Consider the following 17670-nt stretch of genomic DNA (forward strand, 5'->3'; position numbering starts at 1 on the left):
GCTATTACAAGAAAGCCCTCAAATTCACCAACAGTGCTTCCTTCACCTCCTAACTTTCCATTTTGGTAAAAAAAAAATTACCAAATTAGAAATCACACACATAGGGACACCTGGATGGCTCAGTGGGTTAAGTGTCTGCCTTCAGCTCAAGTCATGATCTCAGAGTCCTGGGATCCAGGCCCACACTGGGCTGCCTGCTCAGTGGGGAGTCTGCTTCTCCCTCTCCTACATTTCCCTCTCCCCTACTGTTCTTGCTCTTTCTCTAATAAACAAAATCTTAAAACACACACACACACACAGAGCCATGCACAGACTTCCTACCACAAGTCTTTCCTTTTTCTTTTTTTTAAAATACTCATTTGAGAGAAAGAGTGTGCACATGAGTGGGGAGGGACAGAGGGAGGGAAAAAGAACCTGAAGCAGACTACACATGAGCACAGAGCCCGATGCAGGGCTTAATCCCACAACCACAAGATCATGACCTGAGCCAAAACCAGGCTCTGACGCTCTACTGAGTGAGCCACCCAGGAGCCTCACAAGTTATAAAGTCTTTTCAACTTTCCCTCCATCATCAGCAATATTTGCAGTAGATCAGCACTCCTCCAGTATTAGGAACTGCTTTCCTTTCCTTCTACACCTAGGGCATGGTGAATCCAAGACACCAAACTTAACATTCTACTCTTGAATTTATCCAGGACTTCTACTTCCTCACTAAGAACTTAACTTCCTCATCTTTTCATTTGTATCACCAGTTCCAATTTCTTTGGGGGATTATCTTCCATAAAGTAATGAAGACTCTTGTAACTCCCAAGTCACAACCCAGAATGGTAAAAAAAAAAAAAAAAAAAAAAAAAAAAAAAAAAACCACCAGGTTGCACTGAGCTAGGAGGTCAACTGGACCCACTCACTAGCCAAGTGACTTGTTCTAGACACTGCAAGAAATAACTTTTTAAAATAACAAATGATTTATCAAAGGCTTTGAAGGTCACTGGCAATCATCAAAACCACAAGGGGTAAATGTCAAGGAGTATGTGCAGATAAAAGTGGTCCACTCAAAGCCCTTTCACTTTCAAGCTGTTCATTATCCAGGTATAAAGGGGTATTTTTTTTTTCTCAAAATCTTTTCTGATATTTGTTTGAGGTCTTTGAAAGCCTTCAAGTATCTTCTCTTCATAAGAACTCACTCTCCTTTAATGGGGCGCCTGGGTGGCTCAGTGGGTTAAAGCCTCTGCTTTCAGCTCAGGTCATGATCCCAGGGTCCTGGGATCCAGCCCCACATCAGGCTCTCTGCCCAGCAGGGAGCCTGCTTCCTCCTTTCTCTCTGCCTGTCTCTCTGCCTACTTGTGATCTCTCTTTCAGATAAATAAATAAAATCTTTAAAAAAAAAAAGAACTCTCCTTTAAGATTACACCAGGATGGGATTTTTCAGCACTTCTCAGCCAAGTAGGTCTGTCCACAAATGTCTGGAAACATGGACCGGTCACCCCCACAGTAAAATGAGATGAAGGCCACCTGGTGTTCCTCAAAGATAACATATGTGCCTGGGTCTTTAATTCACTTGTGAAGACTGGGGAGGGCAGGTAGGGAGGACGGAAGAGAGAAAGAAAGTATAATGATTTTTAAACAATAAATGTTTAAGGTACAACCCAAGAGTTTCAAGAAATGTCAGATTTACAGAGATGCTCTGACCTATATCCCAGGACAGGTACCTTCCTTTAACCAGGTGGAGGCGCTCTCTGCCATGAGGGGAGTTTCAGGAGAAAATAAAATCAGAGACACACTATGCATGACTGGTAAACTCCCTTATGAAATTACTTCATATATCCTTTAGCATTCTAAAATAACATTCTGGTTCATAAACCCAGTTAACAGACGATTACCAAAAAAATCACTTCACCAAGGTGAGCTCCACAGCTTTCTGGCAATGGAATCGCTTTCCTATAATTAAACCTGTTTTTATGGGATGTTATGACAAACACGAAGCCAAGTGGGGAAGAATGTAAGCCTTAACCACATGGATCATCAGAAAAAAAGTTTAGAAAATGGTAAGGTTATACAGTCCCATCACTAAAACAAACACATTAGTCAAGTCCAAATTTTAGTATACAGGAAATGTTAGTATTCTTATTCTGAATAAAATCAGCAGCATAAGATTCACCAACCAAATGTGCAAGCCATTCCAAACATAACTTTATGGATTCTAAAATTCAGCCAAATTATATTAAAAAAAAAAAATTGCTGGCTGACCCAAAAGAAAAACATACAAAGATCAGAAGACCAGGAATGGTCAGCAGACATGGGAAAAATACATATGGCAATAAAAAAATCAAAAGATGTTCCACTTCACTGACAAGTAAAGAAAGGCTTGCATATGATGTGCCTGATGTGCCATTTTCACTCTCCACGTTAAAAAAAGTGGTAATGGTCGGCCAGAAGGCAGGGAAACAGGAAGTTACTGCATCAATGAGAATAGAAACTGGTTATCTTTTCACAGGACTAGCACTATCTATCAGAATTTTTAAATACACTTACTGTTTGTCCCACAATTCTTCTAGAAATTTATCCTACAATTTCACAAAGTAGATAAAGATATATTCAACATGTTTACTACAGTATTAGCAGCAAACACTAGAAATCTAAAAGAGCCAACATCAGGGAATTAGCTAACTACCTTAAGGCAGGCATACCAAGTTCTAGGACAAAATGACAAAAAAAGAATCCACACTCGGGGTGCCCAGGTGACTCCGTTGGTTAGGCATCCAACTCTTGATTTCAGTTCAGGTCATGATCTCGTGATCATGGGATTAAGCCCCAAGTCAAGCTCCGCACTCAGTGTGGTGTCTGCTTGAGATTCTCTCCCTCTCCCTCTGTCGCTGCTCACACTCTCTAAAATATAAATAAATCTTTTAGGGCTCCTGGGTGGCTCAGATGGTAAAGCATCTGCCTTCAGCTCACGTCAGGATCCCAGGGTCCTGGGATCGAGCCCCACATCAGTCTCCCTGCTCAGCAGGAAGCCTGCTTTCCCCCTCCCTTTGCCTGCCTTTCTACCTACTTGTGATCTCTCTCCCTGTCAAGTAAATAAATAAAATCTTTAAAAAAAAAAAAGTTTAAAATAAAATAAAATATAAATAAATCTTTTTTAAAAAATCCACACTAAAAGATATCTTAACTGAGTTACTGAACTTCAGCAACATAGATTTCTTCTAACAACCATATATAAAAGGCAAGCTATCTCTAACTGGGGTGAAGGGACAGCACTATATGAATTAGGCTAACAATGCTTTTCTTTTTTTTTTTTTTTAAAGATTTTATTTATTTATTTGACAGAGATCACAAGTAGGCAGAGAGGCAGGCAGAGAGAGAGAAGAGGAAGCAGGCTCCCTGTGGAGCCTGATGTAGGGCTCAATCCCAGGACCCTGAGATCATGACCTGAGCCAAAGGCAGACGCTTAACCCACTGAGCCACCCAGGCACCCCAACAATGCTTTTCTACACAACACCATTCAATGGCAGAAAACAATGGAGAAATATCAACAAAATGCTTACAAAAAGAATACACGAACCCATTTATGGAGAACAACAGACAGGCATACTCAAACATGAAATAACTCAAGGAATATAGCAACCATAAACTCTTCTGAAAAAAATTATTAGAGGTGCCTAGGTGGCACAGTCAGTTAAGCATCTGCCTTTGGGATCGAGCCCTGCAATGGGCTCCTTGCTCAGCAGAAGAACTATTTCTCCCTCTGACTGCTATTCACCCTGCTTGTGCTCCCTGTCTCTCCTTTCTCTGACAAACAAACAAATTAATAAATAAAATCTTCCCAAAAAATTATCAGCTAATCAATGCTGAATAGATTAAAAGGGTCAACAAAACGCTCAATCCCAAATGGTGGAACAATGTCCAAGGATCTGCAAGAGAGAATGCAAACCCACAATTTTATACCTAGCCAAGATGTCCTTCAAGCATAAAAGCAGGCATTCCTGATTCATCAAATAAGTGATAATAAAATCTAGCCAGCAGGAAGATGAATTAAAGACTTCATATACGAACCACAGTTAAAAGAACCAATGGGGAACACTGAATCCTTTAAAATATAAAACGAAGGGGCGCCTGGGTGGCTCAGTGGGTTACAGCCTCTGCCTTCAATTCAGGTCATGATCCCAAGGTCCTAGGATCGAGCCCCGCATCGGGTTCTCTGCTCAGCAGGGAGCCTGCTTCCCCCTCTCTCTCTGTCCACCTCTCTGCCTACTTGTGATCTATCTCTGTCAAGTAAATAAATACAATCTTAAAAAAAAAATAAAATATAAAACGAAGACTAAATACTGGTTATAGTCATGGAACATACTATAAATGCTCTAAAGACCCTGACAAAGTAAAATAACCACCAAGAATGAGAAGAGGGAAATAGAAGGAGTCCAAATGTTCTTATTTTTGCTATTATTAAGTTCACTGATACTGCCTAGAACTAAAACATGGAATATATTTCTTAAAAATGATGCCATCTTCTTGGAGCACTGGGCTGATTCAGTCAGTAGAAAACACAACTCTTGATCTTGGGGTCATGAGTTCAAGCTTACTTAAAAATAAGTAAATAAAATAAAAATGATGCCATCTTCTTAATAACTTTCATAATCTTTTTCCTTAACCTACGGGGATTTATCAAGAGCTAATGATTACTGAAGCAAAGAATCATTTGAAATTTGACAATTCCTTTTTCTGTTTCACTTGTTTTCTTTTTTTGCTATAAAATTCAAGTGACCTCAAAGGCACTATGCTTAGTGAAAAGAGTCCATCTCAAAAGGTTACATACTGACTACAGTTATACACCATTCTTAAAATGCCAAAACTATACACAGAGAAACAACTGGATGCTAGAGGAGAGAGGGTACGGGGCTAGAATACAGAGAGCATTAGGCTTGAGGGAGTTCTGTGCTGATGGGACCACTCTCTATCTTAACTAAGGTGGTAGTTACACAAATCAACACATGGACTGAACTGCACAGAATCATAATACAAGTGACTGTAGGTTAAAACAGGTGAAAACTACATGGGGTCTAGAGTCAACAACTGACATGGACCAACATCAATTTCGTGGTTTTGACACTGGACATAGCTAGTAAAGATGTCACCACTGGGGACTCATAATAATCCTTTTGCAACTTTCTGTATTTAAGTATTTCCAAAAGTATACACTTTGTGGAACGCCTGGGTGGCTCAGAGCGTTGGGCCTCCGCCTTCGGCTCAGGTCATGATCTCAGCGTCCTGGGATCGAGTCCCATGTTGGGCTCTCTGCTCAGCGGGGAGCCTGCTTCCCCCTCCACCTCTCTCTGCCTGCTGCTCTGCCTACTTGTGATCTCTCTCTGTCCATGAATAAATAAAAATCTTTTTTAAAAAAAAAGTATACACTTTGTTAAAAAATACAATAGTAAATTGATTTTTCATTCACTTAAAAACGAACACGATCCGAAAAATCAGAATGATCACTTTTTAAATGAAAGTACGTATTTTAGGACTCCATCTCATTTATCCAGATAAATAGATACATACAAAAACATATGGATGTTTATGTAAGGTTAAATGTAGTTCAGGCTGGTAGGATTTGGGATAACTTCTTTTTTTGCCAACGTTCTTGGCACCTTTTAATCTACTTTGTTTTTAATAAGCACATGTCGTTTTTGTAAAAATTATCCAGTTATTACTCTTTTCTAAATAAATAAAGACATCTTTCCAGGTCTGCTTACAAGCCAATTTAGAAACCAATGTTTTTTTTTTCCCCCAGCTGCATTCAGCTCATAAAATACCTTTACCTTTCCAGGGAGTCTGAGACCAGAGATCTTTTTCATGATGACGTTTGTATAAAACAGCCCCAGGCTCTGTGAGGTACCTGAGCTACTGCACCTGCTAGACCTAATGGGCTTCGCTGAACTCAACTGCAGAAAGTCAAGCCACCCTCCTCACTGCTGACGTCCTGTAATGTGGTCCAGCTACCACCGTGCCCTCAACCATCATGCTTTTCCCAGTCCTATCGCATTAGAGGATATGCAGACACCTAGTTTCTCTGTTACCAGCAAACTTCTACCATCCTGCCCTTTCTGTTAGGAAGTCAGTTTTACAGGTTTTACAGTTAGAGGACTAGATGTACTATTTTTCCTAGGACAGTACACCCAGTAGGGCTACATTTCAAGTGAATATGCCTGTATAAATGTGCACTGGCTTAAGGAGAAACCTACTCATACAGAAAAAACATGGGCTGTGGAGTTAGAACCTTGAGTGTGAACCCAATCTCTACCAACCTGCTGTGTAATTTTGGTCAAGTTACTTACCTTGCCCTCCCTGACCCTCAGTGTCCTCATCTTCCCAAATGTACAACGGGGACAGATAAGACCTACCTTGCCGGGCTGCTGTTAAACTGAATGAGGTACCATGCGCAGTGTACACGAGGGCCCCTCAACAATGACTAGCACCGAATGTAATTATGAAACACACAGACCTTCTGCTCCCTCTGACCCCCAGCTTCCTTCCTTTCCCATCAGCCTCCTGCACCTCCCTCACTTCTCTCTACACTGGGAGTTTCCTCAGTATCCACAACCCCTTCCCTCACCACACCCCACCCCCACTGTGCCCCAGCACTTCTCCCAGAAGCAGTCACTGTCTGGAGCCTCCCCCTAAGTACATATCTACACAGCATTTCTTGTAACAACTTCCCCTGTTCACCTGTCCAGCCCCCCCAGCCCCATAAACCACCACCACCACCACCACCACCACCACCACCACCACCACCACCACCACCCTCACTCCCCCTGCCCGTCCCCATCCCGTCTACTTGCCCAGAAGAAAAATGCCCTTATCAGAGATTGCTGGCCGCGTGGGTTTTGGAAAAAGACAGTGCTTACTATATTCATACTCTATTTCAATCTTACCACACTCTCCAAATACTGCCATTGTCATTTACTAAGGTCTAAGGCCCACCTTGACCTTCCCGGATTTTTTTTTTCAACCCTGCCTCTTTTGACTGTCTCACTATGTGCAGAATGCTTAAGAGGCACTGGAAATGCAGAGGCCTAAGACTCACCCTGATAGGAACTCCTAAAGACAAAGAACTAATCCTCCCCACCGGCAGGCTTGGAGTGGGACTAAACGGAGACCAGAGGATTTGAAGAGTCTTATACTGTGCTCTTCAAACTAGAAGAATGTAGTCTTATAATTTCTATACAGCAATAACAAATACATCAAAATAATAAAAGCCAAAAGAAAAAACCTAACTATAATAAAAGATGGTAAATGTTAAACTACATGCTGGAAGGCCTCAAAGAGATGGTATTTAGGGTGACCTTGAAATGGTAGGGAAGGTCTCACCTGCAAAAAAGAAAAGGACAGCAGAGCAGAGGGAACAGCACTGAGCAAAGAAAAGTATGAAGTGGACTCAGTGTTCTGGGAATGACAGGTGGTTTGTTGTGGCTAGAGAACAGGTACAACCTGGGAAGTCTTTAAAAGACATTCCAAATCAATCACTTTAAGCATTTAATAAATCATCGTCAATCCGTACTGAGAGGACGAAAAGTAAAACTGAAAAATCCAAGGCCCAAGTGTTTTCCATCATTCTGCAGTGATAACAACTTGGTCTTTGGGGAGTCTGGGCAGCTCAGTAGGTTCAGCATCCGACTCCTGATTTCAGCTCAGGTCAGGAGATAAAGCCCATCTTCCCACTGGGTTTAGGATTCTCTCTCTCCTTCTCCCTCTGCCCCTCCTCCATACCCTCCCTCCCTCCACTCATTCAATTCTCTCTCAAAACAACAACAACAAAACAAACTTGATCTCTAACAAAGCGGGCCCTCTGCTCTGAATGACCTGGGGTCAAAGTGCATGCTCCCTTCTGAGCTCTACAAGGTGGCTCAGGTAGGAATACAGACGATGAACTGCTAGGGGGAGAAACCAGAAGCTGTCAAGACACTACGAGTGAAAAAGCAAGAGACGTGGCCTGACCAAAGTGGACAGAATGGAAAGAAAGGCTGGGGTCAGAACACAAGTCAGGAGAGCATCCATAGGTCTACAAGAAGGGGACTAAAAGTGAAGAGGAAGTTAAAGATGACTCAAGTTTACCACTTGAGTGTCCGTGAATAAAGTCATGAACAGAACCAGGGCACGGGGTGGGAGGGGGTCACTAACCTGAGAGAAAGATGACGGATTTGGTTTTAGACATGTTTAATCTGATGTCTTCAGGACACAGGTGGATACCAATGACAGGAGAGTAAGGCTGAGTTCTCTGGGACACACAGGTCCTAACTGAAGCCATGAGAAAGACCAAGGGAGACTGAACCAAGGAGTAATATCATAGGAGCCAAGAAAAAGTCCAGTGGTTGCCACGGGCCAAAAGGAAAAGTCAGCATAAGGACTGAAAAGAGGCCCTTTATATTGGCTTCAGCACACAGAAGTTAGAGGTGATCTGGAAAAGTGAAGACAGGAGGTCAGTATACAATGGGCTATAAAAAGTGCAGGCTGAGAGCAGCAGCTACAAGCTCAGGAGCCCCCTCCCTCTTCACCCCAGCCTGTACTATCACATCTTCCTTGACTTGGACACATTTACCGACAATCCACTTTCGTAACATCGTCAAGACCCTAGTCCTGCCCAACGCCAACCACCTGCATCTCAACCCAGCAGTAGCTGCCCATCTCCCCACAGAGCAAAGTCTCCTGTCATCTTCCTGTCAGTTTCTTTACCTGTCATCTCCATTCCCAGCAAATCCAAATCACCCATTAAGTAAAACCCCCACTATCCCTAGTCACCAGGTTAGAGGCTGCCAAACTCAGCTTGACCTTTTCCCTTTCCTTTATCCCCTGATTCTAGAATCAGTTTTTCAAGCAGTGAAAACTCTATTGTTCAAAACTCTATTGTTCAAGTCCTCCTCACCCTAATTCCACACCCAAGAACCGACCTTTGTCACATCCAGACATGCAAGGTGTCATATCCGGTTTCCCACACTGATCTAACCCTGCACGGCAGATGGATTCCTTCTCCTTCACGGAAAACACAAAGCCAAACTCCTGAGAGTAGTATCAAAAAGCCCTCCATGATCTAGCCATAAACCACCTCTATGGCCTTCTCTCCAACTACTACTTGACAAAAACCACCACAGCCAAACCAGTCTATCCAACGGTTTGAACACTACACAGTTAGTTACAGCCTTCTCTTCTAAAATGCCCTCTCTCTGCAAGTTCTGCTCATCAGAGGGAGCCTCACGGACTCCCATGCTCTAAAGACCCTGTAAGCACCCAAGACCTTCATGGCATTCCCACCCCAGTGTAACTGTCTCCCATGCCAGAAACCGTTTCAGGCTCTTGGGACACATCAATGAACAAAGTGAAGATCCCAAGCTCTAGGGAGTCAATATTTTAGCAGGAGGAGGTAACAAAAAAAGACCTCATAAATAACGTTATGTACATAAAATGTTTAAAAATGGGGGCACCTGGGTGGCTCAGTTGGTTAAGGCCTCTGCCTTCGGCTCAGATCATGATCCCAGGGTCCTGGGATCGAGCCCCGCATCGGGCTCTCTGCTCCGCGGGGAGCCTGCTTCCTCCTCTCTCTGCCTGCCTACTTGTGATCTCTGTCTGTCAAATGAATAAATAAAAAATCTTAAAAAAAAAAAAGATTTTAAAATGTTTAAAAATGGTAAATGCAGGGCACCTGAGTGGCTCAGTTGTTAGGCAGCTGCCTATGGCTCAAGCCATGAGCCCAGGGTCCTGGGATCAAGCCCCACATCGGGCTCCCTGCTCGGCAAGAGGCCGACTTCTCCCTCTCTCACTCCCCTTGCTTGAGTTCCCTCTCACTATCTCTCTGTCAAATAAATAAATAATAAAAGTAAATAAAAATAAATAATAAAAGTCTTTAAAAAATAATAATAAATTTTAGGAGGGTGGCGGGAGCCTGCGGGCCTGTAGGGCTGGCGACCAGTTCTGAAGGGCAGCGTGCAGGGTGAAGATGTGATGACCTGGGTACTCGAAAAAGAAGTCCTGTAGGGTGAAGCTGTCTCTTCAAAGAACAGCAGAGGCCTGCAGGAACACCACATAGCGTTGCTCCAGTGAGACGTAGGCAGCCCCGGCGACACTGCCAGCACCAGACAAATCACGTGAAAATCGGGTTGTAGGGCCCCAATTGCAGTAACTAATTTGTGACTGGGTTTTTAAAGTTTCACAGTTGGTTCTGGGGTATTGCGTTTTGAGAAATTCTTTCTAACCAAATGGCCTAGTCTGGCCTAGTCAGAGTCTGTTGTGAGGGGGCCTGGATGGCTCAGGTCATGATCCCTGGGATGGAGCCCCACATTGGGTTCACAGCTCAGCGGGGAGTCTGCTTCTCCCTCTGCCTGTGCTTTCTTAAATGAATAAATAAAATATTTTTAAAAAATAAAATAAAGTAATTGAATAATAAATTTTTAAAAATAAATAATAGATGGGGCGCCTGGGTGGCTCAGTTAAGTGTCTGCCTTCAGCTCAGGTCATGATCCCAGGGTCCTGGGATCAAGCTCTGCATCGGGCTCCCTGCTCTGTGGAAAGACTGCTTCTCTCTCTCCCACTCCCCCTGCTTGTGTTCCCTCTCTCACTATTTCTGTCAAATAAATAAATAAAATATTTTTTAAAAATAAATAAAATGGTAAATGCTACACAGGGCGCCTGGCCGGCTCATTCAGTAGAGCACGCAATTCTAGATCTCAAGGTCATGGGTTCAAGCCCCACGTTGAACATCAAGCTTACTAGAAATAAATAAATAAGAAAGAAGGTCAATGCTACAAACAGAAGTAAAGCAGGCTGTGAAGGAGTGGGAGCAGAAGCTCCGGGGAGGACTTGAGAACCAACCACCGCTGTAGCGCCCGCAGAGGGAGGGACCTTGCCTGTGAGCTAGAGAGAATGGAAGGCCAGCAGTCAGGGAGCGCTCTCCCCTGGAGTTCTACTGCAAAGGGGAATAAAGAAATGGTGCAACAGCCAACCTGGGTAGAAGCAGTAAAGAAAGGTATTTACCATGAGAAGACATGCCATGTTTGTGTCCTGCAAGTACCCAGCCCCTGAGAAAGTCCTCAGCACTCAACAAACGTTAATTCCTTCACTTTCCCTTGACACCTGCAATTTTGTTATCTTACTGGCCCATACCAGATCTGTGCAACTACCTGCAAAATTTTCCTAACCCTTCAAGACTCAAATGTGCCTCCTGGGAGAGCTTCCCTGGAACCTCTCCTCAGCGAGTCCCCCTCAGCTGGGCTACCTTTGCACCCATGCATTCTTCCACTCTCACCGTCACCACGGCCTCTTGCAATGGCTGGAATACAGTCCCATCTGCCTCACGAAAATGACTCCTGGAGGCCAGGCGCTACCTACCCCCATGGGGTCAAAGTGTAACAATGAAAAGCTCTCACTGTGCTCTGACTCTTGAGCCAGACTGCCTGGGTTTGAACCCCAACTTCATCACTCAGCTGCAGTGTGGAAGGGCCCTGGATATTCTCATCCATTTAATGAGAAATAAAAATAGCCTCTACCTCCTGGCATTGTCTGGAAGAGTCAAGAAGTTAACGTATGTAAAATACAGGGCATACTCTAAATGCTGTAACTATTAACTATTGTATTATTATATTGTACCCAGTGTACCTAAGATTATAAGCTTGACAAAGGAAATCAATCAATTATTTCACAAATGAATAAACTGAGGCATTAAAAAGCTCTGTACATTACAGTCTGTGTTTTCGTTTACTTTACCAGTAAAGTAATTCCATCATTTGAACCAGGTCATGTCTAATTTTCTCAAAAGCTGTTAAAGTCATTTCTTGATTACCGAACCTGCCTCCCAACCCAGCTCTAATTACGCGACTGCCTACAGAACCTCTAAGGACCACGGACCCTTTCCCTAGCATCTCCCCACACCACCACGGCTTCTTCATACCTCCCACGCATGCGGGGGACCATGGAACAACACTGATGACCAAGTGGATGACATGCCACCTGAGTGGCCGAATCTAAGGTCTGATTTTGCCTCCGTTATATGGACCACTCACCACTTGTTATGGAATGCCACAGAAGGGGACATTAAAACTTAAGTCTTTGTAACCAAAGCAATTTTCTAAGCAACTACAGAAACACTAATTTAAGCAAGAACTCGGTTTTGCACACAATTTCCATAATAACCAACAGATCACTCGGTATTAGGTAACAACTTTTCAGAGAAGTAGTGGGAACCTCTAAGATATTACATCACTTAGGAACTCATGGGAATTCAACAAAACCCAATGACTTAATCAAATGTACTTACAGTATAGTTGTTACAGTAATTCTGGACTACACTACAAATTTTTTTGTTCTTACATTTTTATTTATTTAGTTGAGAGAGAGAACGAGCAGCGGGGAGGAGCAGAGGGAAAGGGACAAGCAGACTCCCCAGTGAGGAGGGAGCCAGACACAGTGCTCAGTCCCAGGACACCGAGATCAGGACTCTAGCCTAAGTCAGACACTTAACCAGCCCCCATCACCATCTACCTCAGAACCAAACAAAATATATCCAGATGGCGTTCCAATGACCTTCCATGATCTTCCGTGTGAGACCTGCGCATGTGCGGACCGACAGGCCCCAACTTACAAATGATTCAACTTTAGGAGGCTGCAAATGCAATTCACAATCAGTAGAAACCATACTTGGAATTTTGACTTTGGATCTATCCCTGGGCCAGCGACATGCAGTACAAAATTCTCTCGAGATGCTGGGCAGTGGCAGCCGGCTGCGGCTCGCAGTCAGCCCACGGTCCCCAGGGTCAACAACCGATACAGCCACAACCATTCTCTCCTTTGCCTTCAATACAATATTCAGTAAGCGACATGAGATATTCAACACTCTAATATAAAACGGGCTTTGTGTTAGATGGTTCTGCCCAACAAGCCATCCCTTGTATGCTTACATGTTCTAAACACATCGAAGGGAGGCTAGGCCAAGCTCTGATGTTCGGCAGGTCGGGTGTAATAAATGCATTTTCGACTGACAGTATTTTCAGCTTACAAGGGGTTTATTGGGACATAACCCCACTCTAAATGGAGGAAGATCTGTCCTGCCAAAAAGCGCAGGCTTTGCAGTAGAGTGCCTTGGTCCAGATGCCGGCTCCACCCAGGTATCCTACAGCTCCTCTGTCCTCAGCCCCTCTAGTAAAACTGGCAAGAATGTAACCTAGCAGGGTGGTCTCATTAACCAGACCAGACTGACTGACTACAAGAAAAATGATAGCTAGCTTACAGCAGATATGTAATAAATGGTGTTCTTATCGTATTATACTATTTTCATCTCATCAGGATTGAAGTTTTACAAAGACATGAAAAAGGCTCAAACAGGCTGGCTCAGTTGGTTAAGCATCTCCTTTGGCTCAGGTCAGGTTCTCAGGGGTCATGGGATCAAGCCCTGCACCGGGCTCCCTGCTCAGTGGGGAGTCTGCTTCTCCCTCTCCCTCTCCCTCTCCCTCCACCCCTCCACCCTGCTTGTACAGGCGCTCTTACATGATCGTCTGTCAAATAAATGAATAAAATCTCTTTAAAAAAAAAAAAGCGGGGTTTGGGTTGGGGCGCCTACTTGGGGGTTGGGTTAAAGCCTCTGCCTTCGGCTCAGGTCATGATCCCAGGGTCCTGGGATCAAGTCCCGCATCGAGCTCTCTGCTCACCGGGGAGCCTGCTTCGTCCTCTCTCTCTATCTCTGCCTGCCTCTCTGCCTACTTGTGATTTGTCAAGTAAATAAATAAAATCTTTAAAAAAAAAAGCGAGGGGAGAGGCTCAAACATGTGTCAACTATTACTCCTAAAAGTAAAAATGTTGAGTAAGAAATAAAAAGGCAAAAAAGTTCCTGGAATAAAGCAAGAGATGTGATCCCAGGGGGAAAACCTCCTCCTCCAGTAAGACACACACCAGGCAACGATTTCCTCGCATTCTGGTGACAAAGCCTGCCCCACCCACACCCCTGACCCTTGGATACCTACAGGATATGAACCCCCAGTGTGAGTGATGAAGAAAGGATGTGATTAGAAGGTCCTAATCTGGTCACAGCCACTGTGGCCACCCCTTGCCTGCTTAAGTATGTGAGGTCTAGCTTACAAAAAACCTTGACTCGAAACTTAGCCCCAGAAAAAAATGTACATTGTAATCATGAAGTCAACTACTTTACAATTGCTCAGAAGTGGCCATTTTCATAATGTCCTGATTGCCAATTAAAATGAATTCTGAATGCAAGGATGCTTGGCTAGCTTTGTCAAGAGCTGGTAAGATTCTGCCAAGGGGTCCTAAACCACCATTCCTGGCAAGCTCCCTGAGGGGAGGAGCTTGTCTGCCCGTTCATCAGACATTCCCTAAAGCCTGGTGTCCAGTGGCAACTTAGAATTCAAGGAAAGATTTCTACACCACTGTTCTAGGCAGCATCACTCCAAACAGCCAAAAGGTGGAAGGAACCCAGGTGTCCATCAACAGATGAATGGATAAACGTGACATGTACTCACAACAGAACATTATTTAGTGTTCAAAATGAAGGAAATCTGACACATGCTACAACATGCGTGAAACTCCCGGACATCACGCTGAATGAAGCCAGTCACAAAAGACTCAATACTGTATGATTCCGCTTCTGTGAGATACCGAGAGTAGTCAAATTTCCAGAGACAGAAAACAGAGCATGGTCATAGGGGATGAGGAAGAAGGGAATGAAGTTATTGCTCCATGGATACAGTTTCAGTTTTACAAGATGAAAAAAGTTCTGGGGATGTGGGGATGTACATTCACCACAATGTAAAAGTACAATGTAACCCTGGAACAACATGGCTTTGAACTACACGGGCCACTTACACACGGATTTTTTTTTTCCCAATAAAAACAGCACAGCACTGTAAATGCATTTTCTCTTATGATTTTCTTAGTGATATTATTTTCTCTAGCTTACTTTGTTAAGAATACAGTATAGAATACAAATAACATACAAAATAAACATTAATCGACAGGTAACGTTATCAGTAAGGCAACAAGAGACTAACAGTAAAGTTTTGGGGGAGTCAAAATTATAGATGACTTTCCACATCATGGGGGGCAGCGCTCATGACCCCCACGTTGTTCAAGGGTCAGCTGTACTTAATGCTACTGAACTGTAACACCTAAAAATGGTTAAAATGGTACTTTTTATGTTCTATGTATTTTACAACTTAAAAAGAAAAACCAGAAAATTAACTGAAAGAATAAATGAAGAAAGGAATACTGAGTACTACCTTCATCACTCACTCAGTGTTCTACCTCATACCTCCGGATTATTCATTAAGGAATTCCTACCACCGTATTTTACAGATGAGAAAACTGGGCCTCAGAGAGCTTAACCTATCTGCCACTACACTACACACAGTATCTACTACACAGGGCTGCTCAGCATTCATGGTGTATTTTACCCCACTGGTTGTAAGGCCCCGTGAAAACAAGGGCCATGACTGAGGTCTTCTTTCTATGCCCAGAACCTAACGCAACACCCACAGGCCCCTTGTATGTTTTAAAAAGTCCCACTGGTCTGAATATCTACATCACAGATGTCATTATGTCCCTTTCTCTAAGTCCCTAACAGAAGTAAAATGGACAGCCCTAACAACACTTCCTTCACTGGAGGTGCTCAAACACAGCCTGAGCACTCAAGCGCTCCCCCACCGGCTTACTATGTACCAGGAGCTGGGGCAGATAAAGGTTCAGACAATTTCATCTTGGAGGGCACTGAATCCACTGCTGTGGAGAGAGAAGGCTCAGGAACGATTATCACAAGACAAAGGCTTAATAAACAGATGTGAGTACACAAATCGAAGGGAGTGCCGAGAGTGTCTCTGGGTCTGAAAACCGTGGAAAGGATCTTCAGAAGAGGTGGCTTCTGAGCTGGATCTGGAAGAATGAAGAGCTTTCCAGGCACTACCAGGGAAAAAGGCCAGGGCATGAAGCAGAAACAACAGCATGCTGGGTGTCAAAAGAACACCCCCATTCTGACTTTGCTATTACCCGGATAGGCGACCTCCGCAAATCACAAACCCTGTTTCCTTCTATATAAAACCACTGCAAGACCCCATCCAACCCTGTGTGTTACAGCTAACAGAAGCTCTGAAGTCAAAGGGCCAAGTTCAAATCGTGCCACTGTCACTTAAGAGTGACCTTGAGCTAGGTAACTAGTTGCTCAGAGCCTCAGTCTCCCCATTTCAAGAGAGAGCTACTGAACTCATTAAGTAACACATGTCAATCACTCAGCACAGGCCCAGGCACATAGTAAGCCCTCAAAATACAGGATAGCTCCAGTCAAATAGGCTACATTGTAAGGGAGGCAAACCCCAGATGCCAGGGTAGTGCCAGCTGCGCTTCCAGGTCCCTCCCAGTCCTGAGACATCCCTGGGGGGATGGGAGCGGCGAGCCCGGGCTGCAAAGCCTGCACGCATGTGTCACTGCTGGGCTCGGCACGCGCCTCTCCCCGCCCCGGGGAGAAGCGATGGCTCAGCAGTCCCGGGGCCCGCTTCCACCCCTCAGACCCGGCACTGGGGAGGGAAAGGGGCTCGGACCCCACTTACCATGCTGGCCGGGGGAGGGGCGGCTCAGGTGAGCTGGCTCTCGAGCTTCGGACACGTCCTGCTCGCACAGTTCAGGTCATGGTCCCGGCAGGCTCGGGAAGTCCCCCGCCCATGCAAAGACAACCGCTGCCCCACCCGGGCCCCGCGGGGACCCTCTAAAAAGAGCGCAGCCCCCCCGGCCCGCCTCATCGGGGACCCCCTGAACAATTCATCTAGAACCACCCGCCCCTCCCCAAGAAAACTGAAAAAGCAGGAAATGGGGCTCGGAAGCCGGTGAGAGGGCAGCGGCTCCTGGGGCCCCCCGCCGGGGCCCGACCCCCGAGGGGAGGCTCCGGGCCCAGGCAGGGGCTCCCGGCCTCCGCGTTCAGAAGCGGCTGCGGGCCCGGCCCCGAGGCTGAAGGGGCGGAGGCTAAAGGGGCCTCGGCGGCGCAGCCCGGGCGGCCGGCTCAGGGAAGAGGCCCTGGGGCCCGCGCTGTCCTTGCCGCCTCAGCCCACACGGCCGCCGCCACCGCCCCCCCGGAGCATCCCTGCGCGCGCCCGCCCCGGAGCCACCCGCTCGCGCCGCGCGGCCACCCCCGACCAACAGCCCCAACGCGCCGGAAGTGGCAAGCGCCCGGCGCGGCCCCACGGCGCGGCCGCCGGGCTGCGGCGCTGGAACCGGACCAATCCGGAATCGAGCGGGGAGGGGGGGTGGGGGTGCGGGGCGGGGCCGCACCTGACGGCTCCCTCCTGGCCCCGCCCCCTCCCGGCCCCGCCCCGCCCACCGCCCATCCACGCGGGCCGGCGGCCATGTTGGTAAAGGGCCCGGGTCTGCCATCTTAGTAAAGGGTCGGTTTCCCTTTCGCTTCGGTAGCCCATTCATTCTGCCGGTCTTTAGGGAGCGTTTTCTACGCGCCAGGCTTCTGGCCGGGAAGTCCGTGGCCCACAGCCTCTGCCCTCGTGGAGCCTACTTTCAGTTCACGCATACTGTAGTCCTGCTATGGCCCAGGCGCTAGGACTGGTGCAGTCAGCAAGCCTGCTGTAGACCCTGCACTCGAGGAGGCCAGAAGCAACGAGGGCAAATGAATAAATTAACCGTAAGAAAGGAGGA

The 17670-nt window shown here is 45.7% G+C and overlaps 1 protein-coding gene across 2 annotated transcripts in view; it reads right to left on the reverse strand.

Annotated features, from left to right (window-relative positions):
* The window catches only part of LOC111162340 (exportin 6), a 101138-nt gene extending 84098 nt beyond the window's left edge, over nucleotides 1-17040 (reverse strand). Inside the window, exon 1 of one of the 2 annotated variants that reach the window (XM_022526704.1) lies at nucleotides 16581-17039. In XM_022526704.1, coding sequence (XP_022382412.1) covers nucleotides 16581-16583 — 3 coding nt within the window. In that variant the 5' untranslated portion in view covers nucleotides 16584-17039. Of the gene's footprint in view, nucleotides 1-16580 lie in introns of both variants that reach the window. The other variant, XM_022526705.1, reaches the window with a different exon arrangement.
* Between the last annotated feature and the right edge of the window lie 630 nt (nucleotides 17041-17670).

This window comes from Enhydra lutris, unplaced genomic scaffold, assembly GCF_002288905.1.
Source record: "Enhydra lutris kenyoni isolate GAN:26980312 unplaced genomic scaffold, ASM228890v2 scaffoldscaffold90, whole genome shotgun sequence".
Classification (NCBI taxonomy): Eukaryota; Metazoa; Chordata; class Mammalia; order Carnivora; family Mustelidae; genus Enhydra; species Enhydra lutris.